The 16,156-nt window shown below is 41.0% G+C and overlaps 1 protein-coding gene across 2 annotated transcripts; it reads right to left on the bottom strand.

Moving 5' to 3' along the window:
• Positions 1-1,056: 1,056 nt before the first annotated feature.
• On the bottom strand, positions 1,057-15,979 carry CUNH4orf36 (chromosome unknown C4orf36 homolog). Of its 2 annotated transcripts, XM_064584742.1 has the most exons (5): positions 15,832-15,979; positions 15,102-15,239; positions 13,100-13,254; positions 12,312-12,636; positions 1,057-1,463 (listed from the first exon to the last, which is right to left on the bottom strand). In XM_064584742.1, the coding sequence occupies exons 2-4, from the start codon at positions 15,164-15,166 to the stop codon at positions 12,503-12,505; spliced, it is 354 nt and encodes a 117-aa protein (XP_064440812.1). In that variant the 5' UTR covers positions 15,167-15,239; positions 15,832-15,979; the 3' UTR covers positions 1,057-1,463; positions 12,312-12,502. The 2 variants fall into 2 exon arrangements, with proteins under 2 accessions (XP_064440812.1, XP_064440811.1); XM_064584741.1 differs by lacking the exon at positions 15,832-15,979 and having other exon boundaries at positions 15,102-15,822.
• Positions 15,980-16,156: the final 177 nt, after the last annotated feature.

A 16,156-nucleotide genomic window follows, 5' to 3' on the forward strand; every position in this document is an offset into this window, starting at 1 on the left:
AGAAAAATATATCTCAGTAATCCTCCCAACAATCCTGTCATTCAGGTACTATTATTACCCTCATTTACTCATGAGTGCAGAGAAATTTAGGGAGGTTAAACAATCTGCCATGGGCTAAGCTAGGAAATGGTAAGGCAAGATCATAAGAGTCAAATCCAGGGTCAATACTATACATGAAAAATAGATGAAATAATAAAAGTTCATGAGTTCCACTTGTATAAAATATTATTCCTGCCACTCAAACTATATGTCACATCCTGGTCACTATTCTTCACCTTCCTAAACGCTTAAGTCACGTGATTTATCAGATGAGGCAACAGGTGCACAGAAAACGTGTTGACTGACATTGTGAAAGAATAATAGCCATGTTGAAGAGGGGAATATCCTAATTCACATGTCTAAACAACTCTTATTTTGAAGTAGCTACCTGATTCAAACACTCATAATCCTAAATTCAAGAAATATTTCCTAGCATTCGCTGTAGGTTGTAAGCTACTTTATAGTGGCCTCCCTAAAAGAATATATAAGCAAAACACATCCTTGACCACATAACCCAACTACCTTCCAAAGAAGAAGGGTAGGACCAGGGAAAGCCAGACACTTTTCAGTAATGCTGAAAATGGTTCCTTATATGCTTTATATACTTATATATACTTTCAACAGAGGTTAAACCCTAAAGCCCTGGCTTGAAAAGGCCCAGAAGTGTTTTTTCCCCACCCTCCATTACTAAGCCAGAGGACATGCACCTAGTACTCTAGCCAAAATCAATCAAAATAAAGGCTGATGCTGAGCTCAAGCATCTGCATTTTACAGGAAAACCAGGCATCAACTGCAAGCATCTGGTACAAACCTCCAGCTTTTTGATCTGACATTTTCTAGCTACTATGCCTGGAACATTTGAAGTGCTCAATTAATATTAGTTATTGTGTTGGTTATTATTATTAATAACATCTGTTGCATCTAAACCAGAAAAATAACAAAGTCAGTATCAAAAATAAATTCTTCTTTGCTCCTGCTTCCAATTTTCTGATTTGCTTTTCTTTCTTTCTTTCTTTCTTTTTTTTACCAAGCAACAAAACTTTTATTAACATTTTGAACAGCTACTGAGAAAACCAGTGATTCAGCTGTTACTGAAACTGGTAGTTTCTAAACTTAAATTGGGGCAAATGGCTACAGTGCAGAGCAATGCCATCATTGGGCACTATGAATTCAAGACTGAAGAATTAACAGCCATCCCTCAGGTGGAGAACCAGGTGAGAGTCGACTCTTTCTGGATGTTGTAATCAGAAAGAGTGCGGCCATCTTCCAGCTGCTTGCTGGCAAAGATGAGCCTCTCCTGGTCAGGGGGGATGCCCTCCTTTATCCTGGATCTTGGCCTTCACATTTTCGATGGTGTCACTGGGCTCCACCTCCAGGGTGATGGTCTTGCTGGTCAGGGTCTTCATGAAGATCTGCATTTCAACCTGTTAGCGAATGCAAGGACACTGGATGCAATCACGTCAAGTCACGCAGACAAGAAGACACCGACACCCGATGATGCCAGCCATTCCTGAACCCTGCTTTGTTTTGCAAAACCCTTTATTATAGCTTAGAAAATTTCTTTCAAATACTAGAAGAGCCATGAGAGGTAAAAGATATATATATATATATATATATATGTATATGTGTGTGTGTGTGTATATATATATATACACACACACGTCATGTGATTGCATGATAAAAGAAGACCAAAATTAGGAAATAACCCTCCTGTTATCTTGAAGGAAATTATGTCAGCTATTTCCACGACTCATGTAAAGCAATTTCAATATTGTTAGACTGCCGTGCTAGCATTCTGATGGTCAGCCTCCTGGGAACACTTGAGCTCTGATACAACAGAGCTTCTGGGGAAGGAGGTGGTACAGGGAATGTGGCCCAGTAAATGTTTGCATGTTGGGTTCACGTTGCACTCATCTTACCTGCTCTAGACATGTGTTGGAAAGCAGGAAACTAAATTTCAACAGTAAATAGTCACCTGGTGAGCAATCTCTCAAACAATGAGAGAGGATGCCTGCTTCTGGAACTTGGAAGGAGTTGCTTTGACAAAAAGTTAATTCGAGGTAAGGAAAAAAAATGACACCTGCAATTGCAGCCCATGAAGGTGACTACACCTACATTCCAATGCTGTGAAAGTTGCGAGGTGCAAAACAAGTCTGTAGAGTGGAGGTGGATAATTCGAAGAGAAGGAAAGGGATTGAAACTGAAAAGAGACATGAATGGAAGGTAGAAGCCTACTAGAAAATTCGAAAATAGAGCCTGAGACTCCTGGTACGTTGGCAACATTGTCTTCCCTAGGGATCAATTAAGACTACTATATTATGCCCATAATTTCAAATAAAATAAGCCAAGATCACTAGGTTCTTCTCATAGGTTATAGCAGTTCTGAGGTACAATGAAAACATCTCTAAACTTCCCTATCAATGCCCCTATTGTCTTGTTCCTTCCCCTTTGTCTCTCAAATGAAGCAAAAGAAAATTATAATTGAATTTCACATTGAGGTCCCTGATGGTGGGTTGATGGCTCAGGGAAGTCTGAATAGTTTCAGCAACCCCTTCACCGTCTACCCCAAATACCAAAGGAGGAGTGCCATGTCTGTGGCCCAAGACCATCTGTAAGACTAAAGGGCCAAACCTTTTCATTATATGTATCTATCCTGTCTTCTCTCCACCATGGTATATCAATTGTGTTAGGGTTAATGGTGTATTATTTAGCCATTGGTTGCAAGATCCAGACTCAAGACAACTGAAATCCTGGACTCGGAGCTGTTGCAGTAACTGGATACAATTTTGAGAAATAAGTGAGTGGGTTTTATAATATGGAAAGAAGAGTATGAGTGAATGTAAGTAGCCAAAAGAGAACTGGAAACATCTAGCTCATGTTGATTGCTGCCCAGCATTCCTCCTCCTCCTGTCATGGGCTGCATTTCTTTTAGGGAAATACCCCCACCTCAGGCTTCTCAGCCATGCAGTTTGATCCAACCTTCTGCTTCAGCAGTGTGTCCTGAGTAGCTTAAACCAATCAGCTAAATCAGGGTTTCTCAGCCTTGACACCATTGACATTTGGGGCTGGAAATCTCTCTGTTGTGGGGGAGATGTCCTGTGTATTGTAGGATATTTAGCAGCATCCCTGGACTTTACCCATTAGAAGCCTTTGTAATACTCTATAGGTAAGATAGCCAAAAATGTTTACAGACATCGCCAAATGTCCTGAGGGGGGAGAGAGGCAAAAATCACCCTTCATAGAGAACCACTGAGCTAGCTAAACTCATCCCTCACTCCAAATTTTAGTAAAGGACCTACTTGCCCCATACCAGCCATATTCTCCAATATTCACTTTCTCAACAGGCCATACAGACAGCCAGGCCAGAGGTGGACCAAGCATAGTCTTCTGGAAAAGGTCAGACTTTGAATTCACATGGATCTAGAATTCCATCTCAGTTCCACCACTTTTAAAGCTGTGTCACCATAGGGAGGTGACAAATCCTTCACCTAACCCGATTCCTTTAAAACTAAAAGAGGGATCTGAAAATGGGCAAGGTTAAACATGTACCTGGCATACAACCCAGCCATTCCTCTCCTTGAGGTATTCATTCAAAATAAATGAAAGAACATGCCCATACAATGCTCATGGCAGCTTTATTTGTAAGCATTCAAAACTAGAAACTGATCGACAAGTTTATGGATAAACAAAGTGTAGGATATCCATGCAACAGAATACCACTCAGCAACGAAAAGGAACACATATACAACAACATGGATGAATCTCAAATAATTATGCTGAGCAAAAGAAGCCAGACCAAAAAAAAGTACATATTGTATGATTCCATTTATATGAAATCCTCAAAACCACAAATTAATCTATAGTGCCAGAATGCAGCTAGATCAGTGGTTGCTTGGGGTGGGAGTGGAGGGCATTCCAGGTGGAGGAGGTGATGAGAGAAGAGCAGTGAAAAGGGATGGATTACAAGGGGCACGAGAAAACTCTTGAGAGGATGAACATGTTCATTATCTTGATTGTGATGATGATCCCACAGTGTCAAAACTCATTACATTGTACTTCAAATATGTACAGTTTATGGTATATCCAATCATACCCAATAAAGCTGGAAAAAAAATGTGTGTCAAAGCATATATAGGAAGAGGCTCCTGGCTGGCTCATTCAGAAGAGCATGCAACTCTTGATCTCTGGGTTGTGAGCTCAAGCCCCACATTGGGTATAGAGATTACTTTTTTTTTTTTTTAAGATTTTATTTATTTATTTGAGAGAGAGAAAGAGACAATGCAAGTAGAGGAGAGGGGCAGAGGGAGAGGGAGAGGGCGAAGCAGCCCCCACTGAACAGGGAGCCTGACGTAGGGCTCGATCCCAGGACCCTGGGATCATGAACTGAGCCCAAGGTAGACGCTTAACTGACTGAGCCACCCAGGTGCCCCTAGAGATTACTTTTTTTTTAAAAAGCATATATATAGGGAGGAAACAGCAGAAATCAAATCCTCTGATCACTCTCTTCAAAAGTGGCACCTTTTCAACAATTTTTCAGGTAATATATTCATTCATTAAACAAATACTGATAGAATGGCTACCATGGGTAGATACTATTGTAGACAATAGAAACACCATGGAGAAATAACAAACAAGTAAGCAAATAAATAATTACAGATAATGACATGAGTGCTATAAAGGAATTAAAAGAGGGTGCCATCACAGAAAGTGACTGAGTAAAAGAAAAGTCCAATTTATCAGGGGTGGGGGGTCATGGGGACGGTCACAGGAAGCCTCCCTCCGGAGATGTTATTTGAGTGGAGCCCTAAATAGTTAGGAAACATCTCTGTGACAGTCTGAGGGAAGACAACCTTGGGGAAAATAAACAAGTGCAAATGTTCCAAGGCAGAAACAAGTCAGATTAACAGGATTAGGGTAATGTGTTTGCACCCAGTAGGACTGAAAGATGAGTGGGAGGAACAAGGTCCAAAAGGAAAGCAAGTATCAGATAAACATAGGGCCTTATAGGCCACAGGAAAGGGTGTCACTCAAGGGAGTGAGGTGATCTTTTTGACAATGATATGAATGCCATTTTTTTTTAAGTTTATTTTTTTTAGTAATCTCTGCATCCAAGGTGGGGATCAAAAGTCATGATCCTGAGATCAAGAGCACATGTTCTTCCAACTGAGTCAGCCAGGGGCCCCTGCGTGAGTGCCATTTTTAAAAGATCACTATGGCTGCCAAGGGTAAACTAAAGAAAGGCAAAGATGGAAGCAAGGAGGTCAGTTATGGGACTTTTTCTGTGTTCCAAACAAGAGATGGTAGAGACGTGGATAAGGGTGACAGAGGTGGAGAAAGAATGGATACATTTGGGATATTTTCTGAAGGTAGACCCAGTAAGAGTTGCTGATGGATTGGACTGGCAGGAAAGAGGAGATGAGGGACACAGAGGAATTACAGATGACCCCTAGGTTTTTGGCCTACATAATGCAATGGAAAGAACACTATTTACTGGAATGAAAAAGAAGTTAACTATTCTTAAGATCATGATGAAAAGAGGCTAAAGAAACCAAGTGACAGCAAGACCCCAATAATTTGTCTGAGATGACACTATTAAGTGGTGGAACTGGTGTTCAATCCCAGGTGGTCCATGCCCTACACCTAATGCTCTAAATCTGTTCTACACTGGATATAAATACTTCTTAAAGACAGTGAACAAAGGGAGAGTTCATTTTCCCCCTTTATGCTTGCTGCCCTGTCAGCCATTGGCAAAAGTTCTGCCTCATCAAGATCCTGGCCCAGCCCTGTCCCCAAACTTTCCCCCTCTGATGTTAGAACTCTGCTCTGCTCTGTTATTGCCCTTCCTTCCTTTCAGGGTTGTTGTGAGGACTACAGGATATAAATAGAGCACCTAAAAGAGTTTCTACATCTAAGTTTTTATTATATGGGTTTTTTCTTTTCTCTTTTTCCTTCTCTCTCCCCCTCTTCTGAACCTTGATAAAATGTTTTCATTGAGGACATTTTTATCAACTGAAAAAATGAAGATTCTTTCCAAAAATTTCAGTTATTTACTATTAAATGTCTATACCATAATATTTTTCATTAAAAATAAAATACAGCATGCAATTCACCTAAGGTTTCGGTATCTAAGCCATTTTCCCTAAAGGCCTGCCTCTTCTACACTGCCAACCAAAGTTTCAGAATGTTCACTACCACTCCTCGTTCATTCTGCGTACTCCTCCTGGATGAGCTCAAAGACACCCATAGTTTCAGCTTTCTCCTCCACACCCACTCCTTCCTGAGCGGCACACCTGTAAAGCCCACTGCTACTAGAGATATCCACTCGTGTCTACCAAGAACTTTGAACACCAACATACCTAAAATCAACATAGCTCCCACACGCCCAAGACAATTCTTCCTTTCCCAAACCCACAATCTGGAATTCATCCGGAATTCCTCCCTTTCATTCACCCACATCCCCTCACTCAACCATATCCAATCAATTGCACTGTCTTGTGGTTTCTACCTCTTCCATGACCCCTGAGTCAGACCTGTACCAGCCATGCTGCCTTTACTTCCTTAAGGTATGCATGGTCACACCTGGATTACTAAGGGAAGATAGGCAATCATGAATAAAACAGGTTACTTTTTAGAAAGGAGAGGGCAAGCCTTCAGAGGGAAAAAAAAAGGAGAGCAGAAATTAAAAACTTATAATGGTTAGGGGATAAAACTGAGAGCTTCTTCCAGAAATTGGAGCAAAAGACAAAAGGATGGAAAACAGGAGAGAAAAGATAAAAAATTAGAAGGCCAGTACAGAAGATGTAGCATATGAATAATAGTACTTCTAGAATGTATAGAGAAAATGAAAAGGTAGAAATATCTACCAAAAAATTTAATACAATTTCCCACAACTGAAGGAAATGAATTTCGAGGTTGCGAGGGCCTGTGTAGTACCAAGCACAATGGGTACTGGTAAGCGTAGTTACTGCTATCTGTGTTAGTGCTTACTCTGTGCCAGGCGCTGTTCTAGGTGCTTTACATATTTAACTCATTTACTTGTCACAACTATCACTACCCACTTTTTAATTTTTTTTTAGAGATAGAGCACATGAGTTGGGGGAGGGTCAGAGGCAGAGAGAGAATCTTAAGCAGGCTCCATGCCCAGCACAGAGCCCAATGCGGGGCTCGATCTCATGACCCTGAGATCATGACCTGAGCTGAAATCGAGAGTTGGACATTAACCAACTGAGCCACCTAGGCGGGCCCCTATCACTAACCACTTTCTACAGAAGATGAAACTAAAGCACAGGAAAGTTAAATAATTTGTCCAAGATGACACAGCTTAATAAGTGATGGAACCAGCATTCAATCCCGGTGGCTCATGCTCTACACTCAATGCTCTACATCGCCATGCTACACTGGATTATTAGTCTTACACCATGATTCCTATCAGAACAGTGGGATCTAGGAGAAGATGCTGTAGCTTCCAGAGAGAAAAAAGCAGGTCTCAGGGAAAGCATCCAAAGTAAAAATGACTTTGGAATGCTCACTAACAATATTAAAAACTAAAAAGAAATACACAAATCCTTCACAATTTTAAATGAACATTATTTACAACCTACAATTCTACACTCAGCCAATCTATCAATGAAATCTGAGCAGAAAATACAGACTTTGGACAATAAGACCTCAAAAAAATATCTTCCCACACACCCTTTCTCAGGTAACTACTGGAGGATATGCTCCACTATAATAAAAATAAATAAATAAACCAAGAAAGAGGATGGTCAGATACAGAAGAAACAGGAGCAACTACATGAAAGAGTATGAAGTGAATCCCCATGATGATAACAGAAATCATAGAGAGCTACATAAGAGTGTGGAAATAAACAGTTCAGGGTAAAGCAGGACAAGACCTCTCAGGAAGACGAAATGATAGAATACATAGGATTGTTTTGAGAAGACTGATAACTGGCAAAGAGCTTGGGGTTTAGTGATAAATACATTACAAACTAAGCAAATATTAACTCTAATTACTAAATACTGAGCGCACACACACACACAATGGCAGGAAAGGAAAAGTAATAATAGTCTACTACATAGCTCAGCTGTGAAGTATTTACACATAATAATGTTAACATAATAGTGTCATAATAATGTTAACATTCAATATTGATCTAACCAAAATTATAATATAACCTATATTTACAGGTAGATAGAAATGGTATGTATGTGTATTGAAGATGAGGAAAGAAAAGAAAAAAAATGCTATCTTCTATATGGGAAGTCAATACCTAAAAAAGAAAAATCCAAGAAGTAGCAAAATCAAAGGATTATTTAGAGACATGAAGGTAAATAATAAAACAAGTGAAAGAGATCAAATTAGTTGCCTCCACAGAAGTGGAAATGAGTGGTGAGGATCCATAGAGCTACTGCTCTTTTGTTTTGTTTTTTTTAAGATTTTATTTATTTATTTGAGAGAGCAAGCACGAGCCAAGGGAAGGAGCAGAGGGAGAGGGACAAGCAGACTCCCCACTGAGCAGGGAGCCTGATGTGAGAGTCGATCCCAGGACCTGGGATCATGACCTGAGCCAAAGTCAGACACTTAACCAACCGAGCCACACAGGTGCCCCTAAATAAATCTGATTTTTAAGAAATTAAAACTTACTAATAGCAACAATGTTAGATACATTGTGCAGTAGATTTGTGGTCTTTAGATTGAAAAATATTTCTAGTTTTCCAAGACACTATTGGAGGTGTTATCTCCAGCCCAGATGAATTAGTGACAGTGACCCTAAAAGGAAAGTGCAAGCTACTCAGCAGGACATGAATGACAAAACACACACATAATTAATCCCATTACCATCCAAAACATATGTGATTAATTTTTTAAAGAAAATAGTAAATTGGTTTTGATTTCTAAAGAAATAGAAACACACTGAATTTTTGCTAAAGACTGGTCTTTGGTTGTGTAATTAGAAAATGGTATTTTCCCACATTTTAAGCAGTTAGCAACTGAGCTGTCATATTTATGATAATAACATTGATGGAGGGGGAAAAAAACTAGTCAACTGGAAGAAAGAACAACTGGCGAGGGCAAATGTGTAAAAAAGGTGGAGAGAAGTGGTACAACTGGGTAACACAGAGAAAATCCCAGACACTCCACCAAGAAACTTTGGGAGTGGCTCTGGTTGGCGGATAGGCAACTTACACAAAGAACATGTGAATTTTATAAAGCCAATCTGATCTAGCAATGTGGAAGCTCCACCTCCTCAAAGTTATCCAACCAAGACTACATCCAGACCCCCTGTGCTCCTGAAAGCTGTTTCCAGGCCTAAGGATCACTAAATCAAATGCGTCACTGACATCATAATTCCTAAGAGCAAGTGTCCTCCATGTGAGCCAGCATATCAAAGGTAGGAGAAAGTATCTGAAGATAATTCAGACGATAGCTTCTAAATATTTTGAAACAACAACCACCAGATACAACTCCCCAGTGAAAAGTCAAACTGTGGGCCCACAGGGGTGGATTATGGCCCCCTAGGTATGCTTTGATCAGTCCATCCCTTACAAAATTGGAAATGGTCACATTTATAAAATTTGCATTTACAGATGAACTGATATGATGTCTAGGATTTACTTCAAAATAATCTGATGGGAGGCACCTGGGTGGCTCAGATGGTTGGGTATCTGACTTCAGCTCAGGTCATGATCCCAGGATCCTGGGATCGAGCCCCTCGTGTCAGGCTCCATGCTCAGCAGGAAGTCTGCTAGTCCTTTCCCTCTGCCCCTCTCCCCCCTCATGCTCTCTCTCTCTCTCAAATAAATAAATAATCTTTAAAAATACCTAACTTATTTAAAAAACTATAATAAAACATAATAAAAAATAATCTGGTGGTAGGGACTTGGGAGGGTGGGGGTAGAAAATGAGTGAGTGTAAGTGAAATAAAATTGGCCATGAGTTCATAAGTGCTGTTCAGTGATGGAGACATGGAAGTTCATTTTCTTGTTCTTGCTACTTTTGTTACATTTGAAATTTTCACAAAAACACAATAACCAGTTGTGTTCTTTTTCCTCTTTATTTCATCTCCTCTTGCAAAACTGAAAGATTCACTCTCTGGGAAATACTGAATTGGATGATTTTTTTTCCCGATACCATTCCAGAATGGCATCAATAGACTAGAGCTAATGAAGAAAAGTGAAGAGAGTCTAAGAAACTTGTGGGGTACCAACAAGAAGACTACTATAGGGGCACCTGGGTGGCTCAGTCGGTTGTGTCTGCCTTCAGCTCACAATCCCAGGGTCCTGGGATCGAGGCCCGCATCGGGCTCTCTGCTCAGCGGGTAGCCTGCTTCTCCCTCTCCCTCTGCCTGCTGCTCCCCAATTGTGCTCTGTCAAATAAATCAATAAATCTTAAAAAAAGATGTAAGTGACAAACTGATTCTCAAAGATTATTATTTTTAAACAGAAATGATCAGGAGATGCGATAGGTAAAGTGGCCAGATTTTGAACTAAAAAATGAGGTCATGTATGGTCTGGCAAGCATATATACATTGAAAGAACAAAACCCAACTCTTGAAAATTCAAGACTTTTGGTCTCCACAAAGGTCAACAGAGTCAGGCCAATATAATACATCTTTGCTCCGGAGATTATAGCAGTAAAAAGGTAGTGATGCTCACAGTAATTACCAGAATAACTATTAGAGTAGTTCTCATTGTGGGCCAGTTTCCATTTAATCCTCAAGACAACTGTGTAGTAGGGACCCGTATCATCCCTGTTTTACATGTAAGAAAACTGAAACTTGGAGACATAAAGCAAATCTCCCCAAGTCACACCGCTATAAGCAGCCAAGCTGAGAGCTGAAGAAGGCAGCCAGGTGTAAAGTATGAACTCTTAACCACGAGGCCAGGAGACCTTTTAGAACGAGGCTAAGATAACAGAAGACACTAAACACCTACTGATTCACCTAACAAACATTAAATTGTGCTCAAATATAACTTTCATTTTTTTTTAAAGATTTTATTTATTTACCACAGAGAGAGAGAGGGAACACAAGCCGAGGGAGTGGGAGAGGGAGAAGCAGGCTTCCTGTGGAGAAGGGAGCCCGATGGGGGGCTCAATCCCAGGACCCTGGGATCATGACCTGAGCCGAAGGCAGACACTTAATGACTGAGCCACCCATGCGCCCCCTCAAATACAACTTTTTTTTTCTTTTTTTTTTTTTAAGATTTTATTTATTTGCGAGAGAGAGAATGAGAGACAGAGAGCATGAGAGGGAGGAGGGTCAGAGGGAGAAACAGACTCCCTGCTGAGCAGGGAGCCTGATGTGGGACTCGATCCCGGGACTCCAGGATCATGACCTGAGCCGAAGGCAGTCGCTTAACCAACTGAGCCACCCAGGCGCCCCAAATACAACTTTCATACCCAAGTGCGCTGTACTGGATTCAAATTCTAGGAAAATTGGTTCATGCTAGTCCAACATTTTCCAGCTAATCAAGTCCCCATTCTCTAGCCTCTCTGTAAATAAGCATTTGCCTTAAAATAAGGTCTTTGCATTTTCATGTCATTTTCACATACGTATGTGTGTTTCACATGCTCCAAGGGCATCCCAGAGAGACAATACGAAATGAAGCAAAAGGGCAAAAGGGAAAAGATGATTTTTTAGGAAAACAAAAGCAGAAAGTAAGTTCTACTTGCTACTTTAAAGTACTAGATGACAGGGGCACCTGGGTGGCTCAGTCAGATAAGCATCCAACTCTTGATCTCAGCTCAGGTCTTGATCTCAGGGTTGTGAGTTCAAGCCCTACCTTGGGCTCCATGCTGGGCATGGAACCTAGATAGATAGATAGATAGGTAGGTAGATAGATAGATAAAAATAAAGTGTGGTATGAGAATAGTAAATGATGTTTCACTGAACACTGGAAACTAAAGAGTTACTAAAATGAAACCTAAAATTTTTCTTAACCAAACAAAATTTTTCAGTCTACCATGTTTAAAAGAATTTTGCTTGGGGTGCCTGCCTGGCTCAGTCTGTGGAGCATATGACTCTTGATCTCAGGGTTGTGAGTTCAAGCCCCAAGTTGGATGTAAAGATTACTGAAAAATAGAATCTTTAAAAAAAATAAAAAACAAAAACAATTTTTCTCTCTCCTTCTTTTTGGCATCTCAAAGATGCAAATTCAAAATAATATCTCTGACAAGGAGTTTCCTCTTCCCTTAGTGCAATTTTACAAAAATCACAATGAATAATCATGTAAATGACTCAATTCCAGCTACTTTTTCATCTACTTACAGTGTTGTCTCTTGTGGTACAAAGGAAAGGACACAGAAGATCTGTCAGAGCTGTCCATCAACCCACAGGAGCTGGCTCATCTACCAGTGGGCATTCATATGTCTGTACAAACTTCACACAGTAAAAAGTTGGAGACCTTCATTCCCTTGGATGTGGAAAGCACTGAGTACAGATTTGATTATGAGATGATATCACTTAGGTGGAAGAGGTCTTCTCAAACCAACTTGCCTTTCCCTTAGGTAAAGCTGAATTTCCTCAGCTACATTCTCCTGACATTTCAGGTGATTCAAGCGCTTCATTTCATACTCCCTTTCAAGTTTGATGGCTGGAAAATAAAATACATGGAGCAATCCAACTGACATTTCTCACAGGCATAATATTGTTAAAAATGAACACTGATTCACATGGCAAAATTCACATTCTTAGATACTAAACAAGAAGGGCTACATAGGGGCACCTGGGTGGCTCAGTCATTAAGCGTCTGCCTTTAGCTCAGGTCATGATCCCAGGGTCCTGGGATCGAGCCCCTCATCAGGCTCCCTGTTCCGCGGGAAGCCTGCTTCTCCCTTACCCACTCCCCCTGCTTGTGTTCCCTCTCTCGCTGTGTCTCTCTCCGTCAAATGAATAAATAAAATCTTTAAAAAATAAAAATAAAAAAATAAAAAAAGAAGGGCTACATAGATGAGGGGTATGGGTGTGAATGAGTATATTTAAACATTTCTCTGATAATAAGCAAAATAACACAGATAAAATTTGCTATTTACTAAAGTAGCTCTTACAGAACTTACATTCTGCAGAAGGGAGCAGAGCATTCTTAATGGCTTTAGTTTTTTTGAGGTATAAAGGGCTACCAAATGTAATTTCTCCCAAGAAAGGTAACTTGATGTTGGCTAGGTTCATATACCAGGTCTTTGTAAGCAGTGCAAGTTCCCAAGGTTCCTGTCTGGGGCAAAAATTCATTAATTCATTCAATAAATATTTACTGAACATCTATTGTGGGATATACAGAAGACATCTTAACTCTCAGTTCCATTTTCCACTAGATATTTTCGCTTATGGGGGGAATTCAGGATTTTCCAGAGTTGTAAATCTAGCCAGGAGAAGGAGCTTTACATTAAATGTATAATGTATAATGTGTATATTTTATGTATATATATATATATCTATACACACACACTAATGTAGAGATATATTGAAAAATTATGATAAATTATGATGGCAGGAACTTTTGTTCAAAAATAGCCTCCCTGCAGTCAATCCAATCTTTCCATGTCTTTTAAGAGGATATAGTTAAGAACTGTACGCTCCAAGTCTTTTATGGCTGATCACAAATATGGTCATATTAGGGAAGGGAAAAGGGGGAATACTCGTGCATTGAGCAGGGTGCTTGGCATACACAAGGGCTTTGAGTGTGTGATCTTATTTTAATCTTTACAACCACCATGCAGGTAGATAAGGAAACAGAGACATGGAAGTTAAGAACCAGAGCTGGTACTTAGCCTAGGGGTAGTTATTTAGAAGCACTAGTACCAAGAGAATCCTCAGAAAACTGGAGAAGTGGGGGAGGAAATCCCAAACTATAATATTAAAAATAATCACCATGAACCTCAAATGAATTGTTTTATATAATTTCTAATTTGGAAATTTTAAATGTTTTTACATGTTTCTCATCTCAGAGAGTCCATACACGAGGAAAGGTGAAAGACCTGCTTTGGTACAAATCGGGGAAACGAGTGTTCTGTACATGGGTCTACTTGTTCTCCTCCTCCAGCTTCCTTACTACTTCATCATCTAACTTTAAGGAGCGACTTGAGGTCTACAATGATTATAAATGCATTTGAACAAGGGCACAAAGATGTATTTATAAGAATGTTCACTGAAGCATTGTTTGTCAAAAAAAATTTCACAAAATAGCCTTAATGTCTATCAAGAAGAGCCTGATTAAACACACTGTGGTTCATACACAGAATGGAAGAATGAGGTTTATCCTTATATGTTGATTTGGAAAGATGAGCAATAAAACAGCTAATTTTTATCTATCACTTACTGTATGCTGGGCACTGTCTTAATCAGTTTACACATATGAACACCTTTAATTGCCACAGCAACCCTATGAGGTAGGCGGGTGCTATTATTATGCTCATTTGAGAGATTAGGAAACAGGAGTAGAACAACTTGCTCAAGATCACAAGGCTGTTGTTCATGGGTTTAGGATTTGAAACCAGAAAGTCAGACTCTAGAATCTGAGGTCTTAATCATTAGGCTATATAAGATATGGTGGGGGAGAGAGCAAAGTTCATAGCTCCCTCTGCCTGCTGCTCCCCCTGCTTGTACTCTCTCGCTCTTCCTGTCTCTCTTTCTCAGGTAAACAAATTAAAAAAAAAAACAAAAAACTTAAGAAAAAAAAGAGATATACCTGACACCGAGACATTTTTAGGTAGATTTATACTATCTACAGAGGTACTTTAACATAGTTCACAGTAGTAGATGTTGCTTTGGAGTCAGAAGACAGACTTCCATCTCTGTCACTTGTTTACTCCATGACTGCGTGACTTTGATCAACCCACTTCGCCAAACCTCAGTTTGTGTTTTGTTGTAAAGACCAAGTAAGATAATTTATAAATTCTTACTAAAAGTATTTTCCCTTTTAAAAAAAATCACTATTCAGATAACTGAAAACACCTCGCATAGTCCAGTATCTCATGGAGAACCTAAGGGTTTTCGGTACTTCTATTTTACCAAGGACACTCCCCACGCCCAGTCAGTGCTCACCGTGAGGAAAATACTTACACTTTATAACAACTGCCCTGCAATATGGTCTTCACTGTGTTCTTTCTTGGCAAGCCATAAGCCATGGTGAATTTCCACCGTCCAAGTTCTTAACATAGGTGCCTGATGGAATGACTGGCATACTCTGTTTCGCTTTACCTGAAATGTTTGCAACTCACAGAATTAATGGCTTTCACTTTAATATCCACATAATAAAAAGATTTAGAAAAAGCATTTTTAGGGCGCCTGGGTGGCTCAGTCGTTAAGTGTCTGCCTTCAGGTCATGATCCCGGGGTCCTGGGACAGAGCCCCGCGTCGGGCTCCCTGCTCGGCAGGAGGCCTGCTTCTCCCTCTCCCACTCCCCCTGCTTGTGTTCCCTGTCTCTCTCTCTGTCAAATAAATAAAATCTTTAAAAAAAAAAAAAAAGCATTTCTGAATGTCAGAACGTCCCTAATAAAATATTCCTTGAAGCTGAACTCCTAATGTACAGCCGTGTTCTCTTTCATTTTCCATGAACTCATTTTATAATTTTTTGCCATGTACGGAGAAAATGCCAAGGTAACGACATCGGCATTCCATCACTTCCCAAGCCTGCCAAACTGGCTCAAACACCTCACCCAAACGTGTCTGACTTTGGCAATGTTAAGCGGCAAACGGGTCTGCGGGGACCGGAACTTCCCGTTCCCCGCCCCAGCCCTTCAAAGAAGGTAAACCTTCCCAGGTTTTCCCTTTTTCAAGAATCTCAGCTTACCAGGAAGCGGCCCACCGTACACGCCCCTCCCACGCCACGCCCACCGCCCCTCCCATGCACACTGCGGGGGGGCCAGCCTCTCCCCGGCCCGGGCGCGCAGTTCCGAGCAGCACCCGGCTTGGGGAAGCGGGTGGAGCCTCGGCCGCCTGCCGAGCCCGCGGCGGAGGGGCGGAGGGGGCGGTGGAAGGGGGGGCGGGGGAAGGGGGAAGGGGGAAGGGGGAAGGGGGGCGGTGGAAGGGGGCGGGGGGGGCGGGGGGGCGGTGGAAGGGGGGCGGGGGGGCGGTGGAAGGGGGGCGGGGGGGCGGTGGAAGGGGGGCGGGGGGGG

This window comes from Mirounga angustirostris, unplaced genomic scaffold, assembly GCF_029215605.1.
Source record: "Mirounga angustirostris isolate CCGP_5_RB_7025 unplaced genomic scaffold, mMirAng1.0.hap1 SCAF_2, whole genome shotgun sequence".
NCBI classification, from domain to species: domain Eukaryota; kingdom Metazoa; phylum Chordata; class Mammalia; order Carnivora; family Phocidae; genus Mirounga; species Mirounga angustirostris.

What these genes read in the sequence shown, in the direction of transcription:
- CUNH4orf36 (XM_064584742.1), bottom strand. Translation starts at nt 15,166, where the DNA reads ATGGCTTATGGCTTGCCAAGAAAGAACACAGTGAAGACCATATTGCAG. An exon ending in CAGGGCAGTTGTTATAAAGT is followed by an intron (nt 13,255 to 15,101) that starts GTAAGTATTTTC and finishes TTTTTGCCCCAG; the next exon opens with ACAGGAACCTTGGGAACTTG. An exon ending in TCTGCTCCCTTCTGCAGAAT is followed by an intron (nt 12,637 to 13,099) that starts GTAAGTTCTGTA and finishes TTTATTTTCCAG; the next exon opens with CCATCAAACTTGAAAGGGAG.